The sequence below is a fragment of the Bipolaris oryzae genome (genome assembly GCF_000523455.1).
Source record: "Bipolaris oryzae ATCC 44560 unplaced genomic scaffold scaffold_172, whole genome shotgun sequence".
Classification (NCBI taxonomy): Eukaryota; Fungi; Ascomycota; class Dothideomycetes; order Pleosporales; family Pleosporaceae; genus Bipolaris; species Bipolaris oryzae.
In genome coordinates, this window is record NW_006911448.1 from 36,466 (window position 1) to 55,429 (window position 18,964).

The 18,964-nt window shown below is 49.4% G+C and overlaps 7 protein-coding genes across 7 annotated transcripts; 3 read left to right on the top strand and 4 right to left on the bottom strand.

The window, feature by feature from the left end:
• Positions 1-373: 373 nt before the first annotated feature.
• On the bottom strand, positions 374-3,577 carry COCMIDRAFT_40162 (uncharacterized protein; the record flags this gene model as incomplete). The annotated part of the gene is made up of 5 exons (XM_007693591.1): positions 374-1,380; positions 2,385-2,386; positions 2,775-2,963; positions 3,077-3,321; positions 3,446-3,577. The coding sequence occupies 5 exons, from the start codon at positions 3,575-3,577 to the stop codon at positions 374-376; spliced, it is 1,575 nt and encodes a 524-aa protein (XP_007691781.1).
• A 1,909-nt stretch (positions 3,578-5,486) lies between these two features.
• Positions 5,487-7,037, top strand: COCMIDRAFT_29570 (glycosyltransferase family 34 protein; the record flags this gene model as incomplete). Its single annotated transcript, XM_007693588.1, has 2 exons — positions 5,487-5,658; positions 5,713-7,037. 2 exons carry the CDS (start codon positions 5,487-5,489, stop codon positions 7,035-7,037), a joined length of 1,497 nt encoding a protein of 498 aa, XP_007691778.1.
• Positions 7,038-8,473: 1,436 nt separating this feature from the next.
• COCMIDRAFT_40165 (uncharacterized protein) lies at positions 8,474-9,851 on the bottom strand (the record flags this gene model as incomplete). Its single annotated transcript, XM_007693592.1, has 2 exons — positions 8,474-9,424; positions 9,513-9,851. 2 exons carry the CDS (start codon positions 9,849-9,851, stop codon positions 8,474-8,476), a joined length of 1,290 nt encoding a protein of 429 aa, XP_007691782.1.
• Positions 9,852-10,404: 553 nt separating this feature from the next.
• On the top strand, positions 10,405-11,836 carry COCMIDRAFT_40166 (uncharacterized protein; the record flags this gene model as incomplete). The annotated part of the gene is made up of 8 exons (XM_007693593.1): positions 10,405-10,469; positions 10,642-10,708; positions 10,755-10,789; positions 10,845-10,906; positions 10,958-11,120; positions 11,176-11,206; positions 11,285-11,617; positions 11,681-11,836. The coding sequence occupies 8 exons, from the start codon at positions 10,405-10,407 to the stop codon at positions 11,834-11,836; spliced, it is 912 nt and encodes a 303-aa protein (XP_007691783.1).
• Positions 11,837-12,662: 826 nt separating this feature from the next.
• Positions 12,663-13,258, top strand: COCMIDRAFT_105447 (uncharacterized protein; the record flags this gene model as incomplete). Its single annotated transcript, XM_007693603.1, has 3 exons — positions 12,663-12,722; positions 12,790-12,908; positions 13,111-13,258. The coding sequence occupies 3 exons, from the start codon at positions 12,663-12,665 to the stop codon at positions 13,256-13,258; spliced, it is 327 nt and encodes a 108-aa protein (XP_007691793.1).
• Positions 13,259-13,558: 300 nt separating this feature from the next.
• On the bottom strand, positions 13,559-16,011 carry COCMIDRAFT_105445 (glycoside hydrolase family 3 protein; the record flags this gene model as incomplete). Its single annotated transcript, XM_007693604.1, has 3 exons — positions 13,559-15,153; positions 15,208-15,834; positions 15,888-16,011. The coding sequence occupies 3 exons, from the start codon at positions 16,009-16,011 to the stop codon at positions 13,559-13,561; spliced, it is 2,346 nt and encodes a 781-aa protein (XP_007691794.1).
• An 814-nt stretch (positions 16,012-16,825) lies between these two features.
• On the bottom strand, positions 16,826-18,615 carry COCMIDRAFT_8635 (uncharacterized protein; the record flags this gene model as incomplete). Its single annotated transcript, XM_007693585.1, has 4 exons — positions 16,826-17,139; positions 17,207-17,695; positions 17,752-18,442; positions 18,505-18,615. The coding sequence occupies 4 exons, from the start codon at positions 18,613-18,615 to the stop codon at positions 16,826-16,828; spliced, it is 1,605 nt and encodes a 534-aa protein (XP_007691775.1).
• Between the last annotated feature and the right edge of the window lie 349 nt (positions 18,616-18,964).

Below are 18,964 nucleotides of genomic sequence, written 5' to 3' on the forward strand. Positions count from 1 at the left end.
ATGAATTGATGCCAGATAGTCCGCCCATCTCCATCCATCTGCTTTCTACATACCCCTCCCTTGTGCCCTTATACTAACCCACGAAAAAAGAATCAAGAACTGGTGCATATGCACTGTACTGCACTACACTCCAACTCTCACCGAGATGAGGAGTGAGAGTGGCCTACACAATTGTGTATGTGTTTGTGTGTGTATGTGTGTATGCTGATGTAATGCCTTAAACGCCGTAGTATCCAGATATGCTACAGATGCCTTTTGAGCCCGGGAATCAAACTTGGTCATGATCGTCGTAGAGTGTGATGAAGCGCACGCTGGCCTATGCAATGGCATTGGACCAGCTCACCACTTGTGGTGAGCGGTAACAGAGACAGCACTAAGACTGACTGGCTGTCTGGCGCTCATGCTGTGTCATGACCCACCGCATCTTGTCGCGCGTCTCGACCATGGCGTCTACCAGCTTCTGAGCCTCGCGCTCCTTTTCTGGCAATGCGCGTCGCAGCCGCTCTGCTTCGGCAATCAGGGCATCCATTTCCTTGCGGTGCTCCTTCTTGTACGCTTCCATGAGGTTGGTGAGCTTGTTCTCGGTTCGGTTGGAGCGGGATGACTCGTGTTGGAGCTGATCGCTTATTATAGCCTGACGCTTGATCTTATCGGCGTCTTCTAATCGCTTGCGTCGCAGCTCGTTCAACTCCTGGTTGATGAGGCGGACCTTGTTCTCGTAGCCGTCGGTGATGCGCTTGAAGCCGTCTCGTGCCGTCTCGAGGTTGGTGTCTGCCAGACCCTTCATTTCGTACGCCTGTGCCAGCTGTCGCTGCGTCTCTGACCTAGTGTCACCCAGCATCTTGAGGGCTTCCTCGGCTCTCTGCTCTGCCATCTTGCGCCGGCGGATCTCGGTGTCGAGCGTGGCCCTGAGCTCTTCCAGCTTCCGGTCCTTCCGCTCTATGGCGCGCGCATTTGTGTCAGCGAGCACTTGGAGGTGCTGGTACTCGGCACGCGAGTCTTCGGCTCTGGTTTGGGCGGCAGATACGCGCTTGGCCTCATCTTCTCTGGCCAGCTTCTCGGCAAGCAGTTCTCGGCGCAGGCGGTCGTTTTCTTGGGTAATCTTGTCAATGTACTGCGAAGTCTTTGAGTTTGGCGTGCTGTGGTGATTTGGGCGGGCCCAGGAGTTGTTGTCGTCGGTAGCCATTGGGGCTTTGTCTACGGCGAAGGGACCTGAGACGTTGCGATGTGACGTATACGATGGCATGACAGCCGGGGACTTGGAGCGTATGGGGGTTGCGTTCGCAGTGCGAAGAGCGTCGTCAGGCCAAGGTGAAGCGTTTATGTCATTTCTCTGGAGAAGGCGGCTGAAATTGAGTTCGGGCAGATAGGGAACAGAATCTTTGTGTCACCAGTTAGCATCAACTTGGGGCTGCGAGCGTCCCGTCGGATAGAGGTGGTGCGAAGGCAGGCAATTGCTGCGTGGAGGCGGTAATGCGAGAGGTGATGGTGGTGTTGACGCCCGTTCCCCGAGATACGCCATGTAGCGCACAGGGCACAGGGCACAAGGCACAACGAACGAACGACAGGGGCCCCACTTGTCGCGCTAAGCCTTACCTGGAACCGCAGTCACCAAGACTCCCTTTTTGCGGCGAAACATGATCCATACTACGCTTCGAGTGCGCATTTCCGTCGGCCTGGCCATCTGTTTTGTAATCAGTCGGGCCATGTCTGTTGAGACTCATCCTTTGTCTGCCCCAGCACCTCGCTGACCTCCCATAGGCCGCCTGTATCAATGCACCGCATAGACGGCAATCTCATGGGAGATTGTTGGCGACAAGAAGACAAAAAAGCATGTACCCTGTGGCTCCTGGCATTGTCTCGTACCTTTCCCATGGCTGTCGCTGTCTGGTACTTGTGTATATCTCCGTGTACAATAGGCTGTCTCTGATTCACTTGCGATGCGCTTGTTCCGGTCCGTCTGAAGGGCGAGGCTGGCAATGGCCGAGTGCGATTCTTTTCTCAACCAGACCGTGGGCCAGACAAGACTCATCTATCTTTGTACAATGCCTGGACTAGCCACCTTCAGCTGTCTGCTGTCCTTCCTTCTGGCCTACTTGCCTCCGTCTTCATCGCAGAATCATCATAGACATGCAGGGTGCGCCAATCACAGAGGTCCCTCTAACCAGGTACGGGCCGCTATGGGGCCGGCTCCCCAGCAACAGCCTTACTCCAAGTGACGTGTGCGTGTCCACCCCTATGAAACGCGCCATGTCAACCTCTGTCTGCAGCAGCGTTTTGCCGTGGCGGCCTACTTATTAGGGTTTGCGCTTGCTCGGACTTAGGATACACATGATATGTCTATTCTTGGGAATGCTAAACACATATATCCAACCGCCATGTACCCCTTGCCGACGACAATATCACAACTTCCTTTATCTCTCAAACAAGACCGATCAAACTCATGCGCCTCATGCTCCTCTTCCTACATACTCCACATCAAGCCACCCACGTGGCTCAGCTTCACCGCTAATGGAGCCCAGCCAATGTCTTGCTTACACACAAGACCATGCATTGGACGGTAGATGACGACAACTAGTCATCCACCACCTTGCCCTATGTGTTGTCTGTTTGTCTCATCACGACACCTCGGCAACTCCTTCACATGCTATTCAGCCCGTTCAACCCAATCACCTGGGTAAGCGCGTAACAAGTTCAAGGCGGATAACTATTTTCCCCGACTATGTACACTGCCTATGAAACGAACTCCAGACCCGCATGCCAGAGTCTAGAACATATCGGGAGCCTTCCTCACGCGCGTCTTGCCTTCAAATGGCTTCTCAGACGAGATATCGTTGTTCCTCAGCTTCTCCAGCTTCCGCTCATTGTCTTCGTAGGCCAGTTTCTTATACTTTTCAATCACCTTGTCCATTTGAACCTGGCTTCCAGCAGGCACGTTGTACGGAGATCCAACGTTCATGATCCTGCCAATTGTTAGCATTCACCTCCCTTGATAATCACACGTTCCGTATTTTCATGTACAACTCCAGCCGGGCCTAACGTCGCATATCCTCCAATGTACCAAGGCAAGACGTACTCTGGAAACTTCATCTCAACGTGCTCCTGGGGCTTCGTGTTCAGAAACAGCACTCGGTCCTCGCCCGCCTGCTCAATCATCCTCACGTGCAAATCGTTCTGCGTAGTCCACTTGTCGTGCAGTCCGGTCGTAGCATCGGCAATCAAACGGGTAAAGTACGGCTTGCTGTCGTCGCCGTCGGTGCGCGAGAGGCTGTATAGGGCCAGACCTGCGGGGATGACGGCGATTGTGCCATAGAAACCCCACTACAAATCCCAATTGCGTCAGCACATCTTCTCTCCATTGTCTGATTGACATCTAGAATAGCATTGTGGTATTTGGGATACACGATTGAGCTGAGCCGGGGCAATGGGGAGGGAGGGGACATACGCCCATGGGTTCATCGACGGCCGGGCTTGCGTGGCCATGGGCTTCGTCGTGGGCGTAGCGGCGCGATTGGCGCGACAGCGGAGTTCGGCTCGTGCGGGCAGCAGCCACTGCTGTCCGGCGGAGTGACTGCATCGTGTGAGTGTAGGGCGGCGTTTGGAGGTCGTCGGCCGTTGCATTCGCGATGATGCTGAGCTGCGAGAAGCCGTTTTAGTCAGCAATATTAGCGGCTTGGCACATTGTGCAGTGCCAAAGTTGTTCAGTAGTTCCTTGAACCATTTCTTCAACGCGAACGCAGTATGAATTCATCAGACCAGGAATCACAAATAAGAGTCTCTCGGAATCAGCTCAAGGTCATCATAACCAATGTTTAATCGGATCTGGCATCAGACACGCAACGCACAACTCCAAGCACTTATTACCGTGAAGACACCGCGTAAGCAAGGTGCAGTGAAAATCACTCGAAACTGACCCGTTAGTTATCAGTACTCTCGTAAGCCATATCCCACATGTCTATCGTCATCTCTACAACCCGCGTATCATCCTGTTGTATGCGGATGTACCAGAGCGGTACGGGAGCAATACGACGGACAATGCCGAGATAATTTTAGATCCCCCCACCCCTATACGGTGTTGCAGATTTAAGTTGCACCTCTGGCCTGGTATCTCAAAAAACGCGCGCCTCTGACCAACTGTTATCTCTGGGCGAGATACTGGTACCAAAAAAATTAGCCTGTAGCTGTGATGCGCTCGTCGAGTAACGACACACGCCAAGATTTAGTGTGTTGCGAAGCACCACCTTCAGCCGCATATCGCAATCCTATCTTGCTGGCATAATCAGAATGTTTCTCGCGAGTCCATTAAATCCAATCCAAGCATATCATGTTGTGGGGGTGGACCATGCCTCGCCTTCAATACAGCCCACGGGTCAGCTTATGTCATTTTATCATACGCCGAACTCATAGTCCGCTGCGCCGCACCGCAAAACCATTCAATCTCCGTTGTATGCTTACCTCTATTTTTTTTTTAAATTCGCGTATGATAGTCCACTTCAAAGCAGACAAATACAGGTACACCATACTTCTCGAATGGACAACCAAACACTTACCTCTATTTAGGGATCAATCCAGTCTATTGGCTCCCCGATCCGTTCATGAGCTTGCGTGTGTCATGATGAAGAAGGTAAGGTCCTAGGCTGCTAGTCGCTCCACTCGTCCCGTTCGGTTTCGATTCCAGAAGCCCCCTGTAAAACAAACTTTCCTTCCTGCGCAAGTTCTTTACTAGTCAGAAACGCCAAACGCACCAATAAGAATAAGCATTTCAACGTTGAATCTCATGGTTGATCTACTACACGGGGATTCTCGGCGCAAAATCTCCGACAAAGAGACAATTTAGACACACACCCGTCTCACCCGTGCTTTTCAAGGAATCAACACTTTTCAATAAAGACAGTAAGCATCTCGCAAAATCTAAGTTCGTGTCCGATTATTCAGCGGGCCCAAGGGCAGCCGCTAGACGCCACTACCACTAAAATGGTTCTCGATACGACGACCTAAATTTTGAGGAAAACATAGTTTGCCCATTTTGGAATGACCCATGCTATGTATACGTATGCATGTTACGACGGATGTTGGTGCGTACGTCAAAAAACCACCCCGCCAAAAGAACCCGGGTGTTCCGTGCAGAGCCTGAGCCTATCAGTTACATGAAAAGCACCGGGTTCTTGGACTTGGCTCATTTATCGTAGCAAGTGTACATGTTTCGAGACAGCTATGCAGCAGTGGATGCCGCCTTATTCTTACATACACTAGATCCAGGAACCCGGTACGACAAGGCGATTACACCAGAAGCCAGACTAGGGGCCCATGGCTTGTGCTATGGCGCGACTGTGGCTTTGTGAAATACGGACCTATCGTCACCAGCTTATGTGGAAACAGCCGTAAAATCCATGTCTCCCTGAACTTTCAGTCCCCATTTCTGATAAGCAGTGCTCCCTTTTGACTGATCCACTCCCTTGCCAAATTCACATCGCAGTCCTTGCAACATGCATCGAGCGGCGTCGCTCGTCCCAAAGATCCTTCTGGGAATACTTTCCCTCTGTATTTTCTATCAAGTTTACTGGTTAGAGCCAGAACCAGTTGCGTTGCAGCAGAGTGACATTTCCAAATCAACATGGTTCCAAGATGCGCAAAAGCCACAATCGCAAGACGTTCAGGGTATGGGAACTTGAGAGCAGTTATAATTGCAATCTTGTGCTTACAATCTATTAGGATCTAATAGTCCCACTCTATCAGCATCCGACGTATTCATTCCCTTACCACCCAGCTCATCCACTCCTTCACTATTTGTTACCTCCGCTCTTTTAGCCTCCAGTACCTCCGCTTCATCAGCTTCCAGTACCCCCACTCCATCGCTCGACTACAGCAAAACGCACATCTCCTACGGCCACACACAATGCATGCCAGATTTCGACAAGCACTGGAGGCAACAAGCAGTCATACGCAAAGAATCATGCGCAAAGCATGCACCCTTTGAAACCAAAGAGACCCGCCGAGTCGCCCTCTCCTCCATCACGACCGGCAAAAAAGTAGAAGCCTACCAACGCGCAGTCCAATCGCACATGCTCCACGCCGCCGTCCACGACATCTCTGCCCACATCCTCTGCGAAGACCTTGCCGACGGCGCCTGGAACAAGATCGCCTTCCTCCTCCACCTCGTCCAAAACGAGCTACTCAAGCCCAAGAATAAGCGACTAGAATGGATCCTGTGGATCGACCGCGACGCCATAATCATTGACCCATGCCGCCCGCTCTCCAGCTTCCTTCCCCCCGACACCCCGGAATACGCAAACGTCAATCTCATCGTCAACCGCGACGCCGGCGACCTAAACGCCGGCCTATTCCTCTTCAAAGTAAACGAATGGTCCGCCAACCTCTTCAGCACCATCCTCGGATACCGCTACTACCGGCCAGACGACAAACTCCCATCTGCAGAGCAAACAGCCATGTCCCGCCTCATCAGCGAGCCCGCCTGGGCCGGAAAAGTAGCCTGGGTCCCCTGGTACTGGTTCAACGCGTACCCGGCGCCCAACAACAGCATTGTGGATTTCGCCGCCGGCAACGAGCCCAAGAGTCTCAAGTGGTTTCAGGCGCGCAAGGGTCACTTCGTTGTGCACTTTGCGGGCGACGATGGCAGAAGCGCGCGCATGCTGGAATGGGAAGATGTCATTGAGACCATGGATGTGTGGAGGGAGGGCACTGCAAAAGTGGATGTCACGGCTGAGGTGAAGAGGTATTGGGATGCATTTAGGAGTGGGGCGCTGAAGTTGTGGCAGAAGACGGGGGATCCGAGGGATAAGGAGAAGGAGGCTAAGGAGGAGGAGGCAAGGAAGAAGGAGGAGATGATGAGGGTGAAGGAGATGGAGGAGGTGCAGGAGGCGAAGAAGGCGCTGGAGTTGGGGATTGTAGAGGAGGCTACGGAGGTGCGGCAGGGGGAGCGGTTGGAGGTTGATGAGACGGCGAATCCGGGGGGCTTCAAGAGGCCGTATGAGGATGTTGCTGATGGGAGCAACCATGATGACGGTCAGCTTCCCTAGGTTATCGTATTGCTTTCTACTTTCTTTTCCTTTTTCTATTCTCAGGTTTGGCAGTTAGGATGCCATTTTTTATCCCCTTTCTTTTCCTGGGTTGAGACGATGTATCCGACCGCGATGGGAAATTTTGCGATGGGTATCAGGCGTTTCCCCTTACTTTACGCTTCTCGTTACGATATCCAATTAGACTTCAATTTTCACCTGGTAATCTAGAAGATATTTGGTAGGGCTGGTTTGTGGCTTCGCGCCGTTTTTTAGGGTTCTTTTTAGTATGCTCATCACTGGGTCGTTGGCGCCACGCTTCTGCAAGGGGGTCGTGAATACGTCATCATTTTGTCTGGAACATCTCCCCTTTCTTTTTTCTGGTTGTTGTTCTTTGTTGTTGCCCCTGTTATGCGATTGTGCGAAACGTTCATAAGGGGGTGCACGCAAAGTATCGTTTGAAACGCAACTCTTGTGTATCATATGTAGTGTTTGTTTTTTGATAGCCAAAACTAAATTACATGTCCAGAGCTATGTAGCTTACTCAGATCCGAAGTTTTTCAAGAAATATCAGTCAAACCGATTCATCGAAACGATTCCACTCTCGCCAGGTATCCAATGTTGTTTATGAACCATATGCTTCCTCGGGGTGCGTAGACTGGCACTTGAAATCATGAATTGAGTATTTGAGATCGGCAGCAAAACTGCCATGTTGCAGATCTTACTCGATCCAATCCATGCACTTGTATCTCTCGGATTGAATACGCATCCAGAATTCGGTATAAAAGCCCACTTAATAATGTGTGAGCAAAAGCAAGTGTCTATGTGAGCTCGTCGTGGGATACTAGATCAAAATCTAACTTTCACAAAAAACCTTATAATATACTTTCTCATTCCCGTTTGACTGACAAAATTACGCTTTCCCATCTGTTTTCCCCATACGATCTTGGATTTAAAATTTTCGTAAGGGCTATCGAAGATTATAAGCGATTCAATGTGGGCTTCCTTGGTAACGTGCGCGACGATTGCTTTGATGGCGGCATAATCATTTGCATCAATCCCACACTTCAACAGAGAACTTATTTTTTTACTTTAATGTTGAGGAAGTAGACGATTAAGCTAAGGCCATCTTTTTTAGATGGGGAAAAACCTGTGACCACGTCGGCGTCTCATACACGCCTCGTGGGACTTCCCTTATACTCACAAAAGCCTCTACCACTATATATGCCCTGCTGACGATATAACTCACACCGCATAAAACACAAAGAGTCGTAATGAACGCCAAAGAATGCTAAGTGACCGTTGATTATAGGCGATCCATATCCTGTCAATGAGAGGGAAAATATGGGCTAAGAGATTGGTCACCAGCCAAAAGGCTGCACAAAATGTTACCCATACCGAGCTCATGCGCCGAAATAGTTGTTCCAGTTGAGTGGGGAAGAAATAATTCCATGCTGCTACGTGGATGCCGCCGTATGCCATGGACGCACCCAAAGTACCATTCCCATCACGAGGGATTGGGTGCGTCGAAGCAGACCGTCGTTGGGCCAGTCTATGGCGTATGATTGCACCAGTTCAGCTACTTCGGGTATTTTGTATGTCTGCTCTGGGAATTCTCTCTCGGGTACTGGGTGAAAGTGGTCTGTAAGGACTGGATGTAGCTGGAGAGCTTTTTCTGCAAGCCTTTGCAGCTCAGACGTAGCCTCCATTGGGGAGTTGCATGGTGCTGCCTCAGGTTCTTGGTTCACAATTTGGATATTGGGCCGTGGTCGTAATCTACCAGTAGTAGAGAGTCGAGTTGTATTTAAACCTTGCCTGTCGCCACACGTATCGGTTGGTACATTGTCATCTTCAAAGTAAGCTAATTTTTCCAGTTCAGGAGTGGATGATCGGAAGATAGCGAGCTTGCCTTGTGGTTGCTTCCCACTCATTCGGCTTGTCATGTACATGTAGGCGATCAAAGGCATCAAGTTTCCCTTCAAGACGGTGGGGGAGGTTACCTGGCGAGGTTTATGCCACCATAGAATATACATGACGAGCGCGCAAACAACATGGGCGACGACGTGTACTTCTAATAAAGTGGTTGGCAGTCCGATGGCAGTACGACTGATAACTTGGACAATCATCCATCCTGCTTGGATGCACACAAGGAGTTTCGCTAGACCGTCTGCTTTGTTCTTATCCTTGATCTCATCGAGGGATATCTCTACAACATACCCGCACTTGGCGAGTAGTGCAACACCTTTCGCCGTTAAGGTGAGGCGTGTCATATCGTTGAACAACGTCGGGTTTCGATGGTCGGTATTGTCTAGCTCGATGGCGAAACCACCCATACTAGCGTAAAACCCGTGTGTGATAGTCCATGAGGTTTTTGGGTCCCCCATATGAGATTCAGTCAACATTGTACTCTGGTGCTGGTTAGAATTTCCAATATCTGATAATCAATGTGATTACCTTATCATAAGTCTCGTTGCGGCGCTGCTGCCGACTTGTTACATTTTCTATCTCATGGCATAGCTGTCTTGCGGAAGCTAGCTGTCTCCAGGCGGTGTACAATATTAACTCTGGTGCAAATAAACCGAGAAAACACCATTGGAGTTCCCTCAGTAGCACTTGATAGTTGCCTTCGCCTTTGCGTGGTATATTGAGGTGAACAGCCGAGTAAACACACAGTCCAAGCGTAGCGAAGCAACTGATAAGCAGGGAAATTGTATCGCACTCGTTGTCCTCGTGAACAAAGCCTACAGTATCTGTTATATTGGCTTTGTTTCCACTGATGGCAGTGACTTTCTGGGCCAGGAAGAAGAAAACAGAGCTGCATATTGCTAAGGACATACTCTGAAAAGATCAGTGCAAAAGGTATAGAGGAGAGTGGATCTGTGGTTGCGGATAGTCCCGCTTGAACTATTATCGAAGCATCATTCATCTGCAGTGTGCCACGGTGCGTTATGTTCGCGTGACTGAGCGACAAAACAGATGTAGGATCGAAGTCACGTATCAAATATACGCCCTATGCAGGTTTTCGCATAATGTGACACACATCCATCAAAGACGTAGCAGACAACACTTGGTGATGGTTTTGGTCGAAGATAACACTGCAAGTACTACTTACTACACTGCAGGACCATGAACCATGCACTGCAATGCATTTCAATGCACTTCAGCATCTGATCCAATCCCGTATGCAGATTTCCCCACTCTCTGTAAGGTACGCTCGGCCTTTGCTGCATATTCTAGCCGCCTGAAAGCCATGCGCGTCACAAGTTAACCTCGGCTGGTTGATTGGACGGTCGGCATGAACCTGAGCACGAAGGAGTGGGAGGATTCAGTACCATGTAGGTGTTGAGCGCTTGGAATTGATCCGTGCACCGACCTTCCCGTTCTTGCAATGGAGCGCATACGCATCTACTTTCTCAACCAACTTGATCTCTTCAAACCAGAACTTTATCGAGCGTAAGATGGGTATTCATTCGCGAAAGCCCGCTTCAACAGTGACAGCAATTGCACAAAATGCAGTAGGTAGACGCTCACTGCGCGCATCAACATTGAGATTGACATCCGCCAGGCTGACTCATATGATCGAATGAAGAGCAAGGGGCGTACATCACTATTGATATGGAACGAGATACGTACGAAAGCGACTTGAAATTTGGTTACGAATAACTCACAATCTCTCTAGCCGACTGGTACCAGTACGTTCGTTGATATATCACCTATATTAATCCTAGCCTTACAAAGAGAAGGGACAATGAGTACATTCTGTCTGGCTATAGGTACGTTTTCAAATCTTATGTTGATATTTTGTTCCGCAGCTCAAAGGAAATCCAGGGCAGTATCCTGGTCTTACAAACGATCTTTGGAAAGTATTCTCGGCATTCATAATGAAACAGGTAGGGCTGAGCTCAGGCAACTGAAAAGAACATAATTAAAACATAATCTAGTCAACATATTTTCCCATATCATAGGATCTATTATCTTCTTCACCCTACCCATGCCCATCTACCGGTCTTTGCAACCAAGATATACCACAGCAACTACAGCAGATGTCGTTGTCTTCTCAACGTTCTTCTTTGGTGTTGCTATATGTTTTGCATTATCAGCCATGTAGGTATCTTCGAATCCCGATCTTACAACACCCAGATATTCACGTACAACACAGCTTCCACATCTTCAACAACCACAGCCAGAATGTCCACATATTTGGAAACTAACTCGATTATGTAAGAACACCTGATCTGTTATCCGCAGCCAGCCGCTCATTCAAACAGCTTGGCATCGTTATATTGATGTGGGGCTCCACGATTCCTTGCGTTTATTACGGCTTCTTCTGCACGCCCCACCTACAAAAGACCTATTACACCCTTGTATCAATCCTAGCAGCCGGTTGCGTGTACGCAACTCTGCACCCTGCTTTCCGTTGTCCAAAGTACCGCCCATATCGTGCAGCCATGTATGCAGGCCTTGGGCTATCGTTCGTCATTCCCATAATTCATGGAATCATCATATTTGGTTGGGAAACGCAGATGTGGAGAATGAGCCTTGACTGGATGGCGTTGATGACGGCATTCAACCTTGTTGGTGCGGCACTATACGCGATGAGGGTGAGTAACTGAACCTGAAATAATTCACTTCTGCTGTGCAAGCATAAATCTTATCGATGATAGATCCCCGAGAAGTGGTATCCTTATCGATTTGATGTGTGGGGCGCGAGCCACCAAATTATGCATTGCTTGGTCGTATGCGCGGGCATTGCACATTTATATGGTCTCTTGAGGGCATTTGACCATGTACACGGACACGGAGACGCTTGTACCGTATGACCCGGATGAACTTGACTCGCATGCAAGAAAAGCTTATCTCATGAAATACAATATCACACACGTAATGTGTACAGGCTACGTTGCCAGTGGAGCGAGTGACACCATACATCATGTCATCAACGCGCGATTGTGAACAAAATACGGGACTCTTAAATTCCGTATGGATATTTACGAATGGCATTTGAACGTAGCACTAGGTTACAGCTTTTGGACTACAATTGCGTCTTCTAGACCTTCTTTTGCAAGGTCAAGGGTGTGAGGATTTGCGGGCCGTGTCGTACCGCTGCCGCACGCAAACCAAAGTCGTCATGTTTCCCGAGTCCGTTTTGGGGATAGAACGAAAAATCGCGGGACATAAACAAAATCTCCTGCGTTTTAATGCCAGGATGACCCCGCGTCGAGTACTAGTTTCCAATGGCGCCAAGTCACTGCGTTTAGTCGTTTGACCTATTTACCACGACACCGCCTCAAGCGCGGCCTTTCATTTCGCACAACCATCGTAGTTCACAGGTCTAAACAACTAGCTACATAGCCATACACCCATAATCTGACCGGGCGAAAAGATAAGACATCGCCAATAGCTTACACCGCAATATACCTCGGTATCTCTCGGTCCCACCAAGCCATACAAGTAGCTAGTCCAGAGTGGAGCAAAAAGCCATTTCACCGCGTATACCACCGTAGTTAAACCAGGAAGATCGCATCTTGCATTTAATCAATTCTAGCCGCATTTCCAACATTCCCTCTTCCCCCCACTTCGTTTTCCCCAATTCCCATCACATTTCGCATCTCATCTTACCCCAATAACTTTATTTGAACTGCCAATATGTCCCGACCACTTGAAATTGTTGCTATCGTACAGCCAAAGCCCGGAAAAGTAGAAAGAGTGCGTCGCCTACTTGGAAGCTTTGTTATTGTTGGATCGTACCATTAACATGATATGCAATGAACAGGTCCAAGAGCTTCTGACTGAAGCGGCAAAAATCGTAAAGGAAACTGAACCAGGAGTCCTTCGATACCACCTCCACCGCGAAATCAAAGGCACAACACCGAGATTCGTCATGCTGGAGAAGTACGCCATCCTAGTTCCCCTACCCCTCCATCTCAAACCCTGCTCTTTTCGTCTCCAACTCTTCATCTCTTCTCTTTTCATTTCTACATCTCACCCCTACACACCGTCACACACCCTTTCCACGCCCAAGCCCTACACCTCATGGAACTCTACAAGGATACCCCCAGATATCCAAACGCTAACGTTGTCCGCACCGCTACAGATACGAAAACCAAGCCGCACTAGACACTCACGTAAAAAGTGACATTGGCGTTCGATTAGGCAAGACGTTTAAAGAGGAAGATTTGGTCGAGAGCCCGATGAAGGTTATTTTTGTGAAGAGCGTTGGGGGGTATGCTAGCAAGTTGTAGATATACAAAACACGTCATACCAACAGGTGCGTGGGAGAGGGAAGGAGGAGTATTTAATTTAGTGTTATCAAAGCAAGCGATGGGGGATAATGTTTGAATGAATTTCCTTGATTCCAAATTCAACAAGATACAAGAAAGTGAATATTTTACTCGACATAGTCGATCGGTAAGATAAATAAGTAAATATGTAAGTGATTGAAGGGTCTTGGTAAAAGTGCCAGGATCGAGTTCCAGAAGAAATAAGTAACAAGCCTCCTGAAGCGACATCAAAACTTGGCATCTTCTCAGCGGCCTCCCATTTTAATTCCCACCATACCAATAATCCTCGAAAAACTCCACACCCTGACTCGTCCTGTTCGACGGCGGCTGCGGCCACTTACTCAGCGTGGTCTCGCTCCCCGTAAGAGTAAACTTGACACTAGCGAGCGGGCCATTATCAATCTGCACCTCGTAGTCTCCAGGATACAAGACCTTGTTTCCGGACTCGTCCACGCGCGCAAGAGACGCAAGCGTTAGATTGAGCGTAGCGGTGGAAGAAGAGCCAGCGCCGATGTTGAAGAGGCGGTCGTAGGCGACGAAGGATTTCTTAGGGTAGGGCTTGGGGCCGAAGGAGCCGGTGAGGAAGCCGAGAGTGACGTAGTCGGATGATGTTTTTCCCGTGTTTTGGACACTGACGGTGAGGCCAGTGAAGGGGCAGCGCTCGAGGAAGCCGCCGGTGGTATTGCAGCCTTTGACGAGGTCGGATATGGCGTAGCTTTGCTTGGGCGGGTTGCTGATGCTAGCGGAGAAGTTGGTGTAATGAAGACCGTAGCCGAATTCGAAAATGGGCTTGCCGGTGTACCACTTGTAGGTGCGGCCGGGGTTCTTGTCGCTTGGGCGCATGCCCATGTCAGTCATTGGTACCTCGGAGACATATTTGGAGGGGTACTGTGTTTGTGGGAGACGTCCAGCAGGAGCAGCTTTTCCAGTGAGAATGTTAACGATGGCGGTGCCGCCGTCTTGGCCGGGGTATCCAGCCCAAAGAACGGCAGAGATCTTGGGGTTCTTGATGAGTGGAGAGGTATCCATCTGGCCACCTCCCATGATGACTACAATAACCGGCTTTCCAGTGTCGGCGAGTTGACCAATAACGTCAAGCTGGCTACCTGTCAAGGTCAAGTAGGAGCGGTCATGACCTTCGGATTCAACGCCATTGTCCATTCCGCCGACCCAGATGTGCACGTCACTGGTGGTGATGACACCAGAGAGGCGAGGCCACTGAGCTGTAGTGGGGTCTCCATGACCACCTGGAAGGCCGCCCGCATACTTGACGTTAACACCGAGATTTTGAAGGGCCATGTATGGACTGGTCAAGAATTTGGCGACTCCGTGGTAGTTGCCCTGCATTTGCGTAGTGGCGTTGGCCCACTCACCGTAGATACCAACATTCTTCGAGCCAAAGTTAATTGGAAGAATGCCGTCGTTCTTCAGCAGAACAATGCCTTCCTCAGCAGCTTTGAGTGCGAGTGCCTGAGAAGAGCTAGTTGCTACCGCATCGAATCCGAGCTGGCGATAGGGCTGCTTCTCAGGTGCATCAAAGTAACCAAGTTTGATGAGAGAAGAGTACTGGCGAATGAGGGCTCTATCAAGGGTAGTCTCGTTAGTGAGGCCCTGCTTGACGGCTCCAGGAAGATGCGACTGCAAGTAGGTGCCACAATCAAGATCGGTGCCGGCATTCAGAGAGTCGGCAGCAGCGCCCTCACGAGTCGAAGACCATTGGTGAGGCAGGTACACGTTCTGGATAGAGTCGCAGTCAGATGTGACCCAGTGCTCATCACTGGACCAGCCCCAGTGCTCTCGGAGAACTGTCTGCAGAAGGTAGGGGTCGGCACATGGTGGCGCACCGTTGACGGCGTCTGAAACATCGTCATTCGCAAGCTCATGTTTGGTTATGGCTTTTCACAACTTACTGTAAGAACACATAAACGCACCGACGTTTGCCTGAACACAAGCCTCAAATGGAGCTAGATAGTACTCTACAAGGTCTTGCTGTGAAATTTGAACATCATTCTGGTAGCGGAGGTTGCCATTCCAGTTTTCGATATCGTAGCCAGCATAGTGCTTACAGGTAGCGACCACACGCCTGTAAGAGTCCGTTTCGTTACCTTGGAGTCCGTGGATCAAAGCCTTGACGTAGGAGCTAAGGTGGTACGAGTCCTCTCCTGGAGTCTCCTGCCCACGACCCCATCGAGGGTCACGGAAGGGATTGATGTTGGGCGTCCAAAAGTCGAGACCCGTTCTGTTGACATTGTTGAAAGCACGCGCCTCGATGGAAATGACCCTTGCAATCTCGGTAATCAGGTCGTCGTCGAAAGCAGCACCCATCAAGATAGGCTGGGGGAAGGAGGTCGAGTAGCTGAAGTCGCCTTGTTTGGCGAAGCTAGTAAAGGGACCAGCAATACCGTGGAGTCCCTCATTCCACCATTGGTAAGGTGGAACACCAAGGCGGGCAACGCCGGGCGCGCTGTTAGAAGTAGCATTGATCTTCTCCTCGAGGGTGTAGAGTGCTACAAGAGATTTTGCACGAGCAAGTGTAGCTAACATCCATTAGTAAGGAAGAAGCTTGTAGTATCCTATGAAGTTGACGAACATGCGGTAGGGTCGCATATGGTCACATTTTTCAGCGGTCCATTTTTGCAATCCGGAAAATTACCCTGGGCAAACACTCCAGCTGCAAAGAGTAACAGTGACAAGGGACGCGGCGAGATAAACATAATGTCGACGGCCTGAACAAAGATTCAGATGGTATCCGATGAAGATGCCTAGCTTGGATCTTATACAAGTCTAAATAGCCGTAGTGCTGACCCTTCAACAAGACACGGTTAGTCACGACATCATACCATAACGTCTACACGTCATGCCCATGTCGACTGCGTGGTCCTGTGCTAAGTGCCGTTCCACTTTTGTGCAGCGTCCGGGCCAGTATGATGACCGAAGCAACAGGGAATGCTTATTCTGGAGGGATGCGGTAGCCAAGCCTTGAGCCGAGCCGCGCGCGGAGCCCCACGCTGCCTCCACTGCCGAGTGAGGGGTTCACGCTAGATGGGGTTTCTTGATATTCCATTTGCTGCGTATTCTGCCTGAATGGTGCTGTTTGTCCGAGGAGCATAAAGTTGAGATTACACAAGTGGCGTTGACGCTTACATACTTACATGAACAACCAAGTCATGGAGTTGTTTGCGGGAACAAGAAGCTGGCGAAGTTATTATTCAACAATAGTCAATATGCGGGGAGGGCGGAGGGGGCGGAGATGAAAGGAGCATATGCTAATCTCAGTTTGGGGCTGTGGCATTCAATCACCAGCTACGACCCTGTCCGATAGTCTGCCGCGTTTTAGCCGTTTGGTGGACAAACAAGATCCGATCCGCATCTGTCATATCACTGGCAGCTTTCTGAGATTTATGGACAGACATTCTATTGAATAAGTAAGCCTTAAGACCCCTGTACGTAAGCATACGCGAATTATGTACACGGATCGTCCGGTAGCCATTCCTTTTCCGACGTAGTAAGAAGCGTTGCGTGCCGCAATCACGACGGCCAGTCGGACTTTTTGACGGTCATCGGCATGCCGTCGCGTGGTGAGGCTTCGAAAACAAACTCCTGGTATGCTCTATCTCCAAAAGTCAAATCGAGGTTGTTCCATTCTGTCCTGGGCGTTCGGTTCGGCTTGAGATCTGCGCACGTAAAGTCAAAATCCCTCGCACTCAACAAGAAGACGAGCGTTAGTTCATCCATTGCGAGTGTTTTGCCGAGACAAGCACGAGGCCCACGTTCGAACGGGCGCCATGCAGTCCGTGTATAGTCTTGGCGTATGAACCGCTCGGGGTCGAATTTGAGGGGATCTACCAACAAGCTTATATTAGCACCGTCTCCGCGCCTCTCAAGCAATTCATTGTGTATGCTACTGACCTTTGAAATGCTTCGGGTCCATGTGCATAGCTAGCTGAACAGGACAAACCATTTTTCCCTTTGATGGCCATTGCTGACCTTGATAGGTCAGGGTATCCATGCCTTCGCGAGCAGTATTACCTATCGGATAGAACCTGAGAATCTCTTTGATGACGGCAATCGTATAAACTAGGTCGTTCATCCTGTATGGATTGGCCTTTAGAAGCTCGTATGTCGCATCAATTCCAGGAGCGAAGACACGGTCATGCTCTTCTCGCATCTTTTGAATTACTTCTGGATGCACGCTCAATAGCATATGTCCAAAGCAGACAGTATCTGATGTTGTGCCGCTACCAGCGATAAGCATTGTCTTGACCTGAGTAATAGCATTTGTTAAGAAATCAGGGTCGAGCTCGGTTGATGTCTTTTCTCCAGTATTTTGCAGATAATCTCTCAGCATGAGGTCCATGATACAAAGCCCTCGTTTCTGGGACAGGTCAAGGTCATTATCTAGTATGATGCTGGTATCAGCAATGCGGCTTTAGTATGCAAGACGGACCACCTACGCTTTACAAACTCAAGCCTTTCTTTTATGAGTTCAGCCACCAAAGTGTCTAGCTTGCGCCTTTCGCGATCGCGCACTCTATTGGCGAAGAAGTTACCGATGTAGTTGAATGATTCTCTTGACTTCATGGAAGCCCGAACCATGGCTTCAAAATGCTGCAACGCAAGACTTCCCTTTGTCTGACTATCGAACGACCGTCCAGTCGCCGCCCTCGAAATAACATCAAACGTCAGATGATGAGCCAAATCTTCAAGGCGGAAAGTCTCTCTTGATTTTGCTTTTTCTTGCAGAATGGAGCGATACTTCATGACTTCTGTGGCGACAATCGGCCTCATCTCAGTGATATTCGTAATGGAAAATGCTGGACTCATCATCTTGTGTAGATGCTTCCAGTGTTGTCCCTCGGCGCTGGCCATATTGCCTTTTCCAATAAGAGGGTCCGTCATCTTTCTAATGGCTTCATGCTTGGGGTGGTTCCGGTTGACGGTGAATTCCATGGCGACGTCGGGATCTATGACGATCAAATGGCTCCATGAGACCGGCCACAAGTCAAGATAGAAGATACCCGGCATGTTGTACTTCTTTGCAATGCTTGTAATGACGACTTGATAGTGCGCGTCACTCGGTAGCATGCCAAACATCTCGCCGAACAGCTTCAGGTGACCGAACAGGAAGCTATGAGGTGGTTTAGGCTGAACATGGGGTTAGTTAACACACATCTGCATCACATGCGTAGCAATGATGTTTGACTAACGAGGTCTTTATAGGAGCGGCGAACTTGAATCAGCCGCATTATACCACATGCAAGCGCCGCGATGACGCTCGTAAAGGCTATCCTCGCCCATGAGAGTTCGTCAAGATCCATTGGGAAAGATGAGTAGGCACTGCTAGTTGAGTAATAGGTGAATAGAAGTAACGCAGTCGAGTGGGTAAACGTCATTCAACGTGCCGTTAACAGTGATTCAGCATTATGATCAGCAGGACCCACTATTTGGCGTAGCGCTACCGTCCGTGCTCACCCAATGCAACAGTTCAGTCAATGCAACACCAGCCGCCCTATCAAAATATCCACTTATTATTTTTAACACGTAATATCTCTACTACTATTATAGCTATTAAAGAAGTAATTATAGTAATTAATTTATAAGATATAAAAGGTTAACTTTTATACTATATAGCTAGAAAAAAGTTTAGTATTAAGATTTTAATATTAA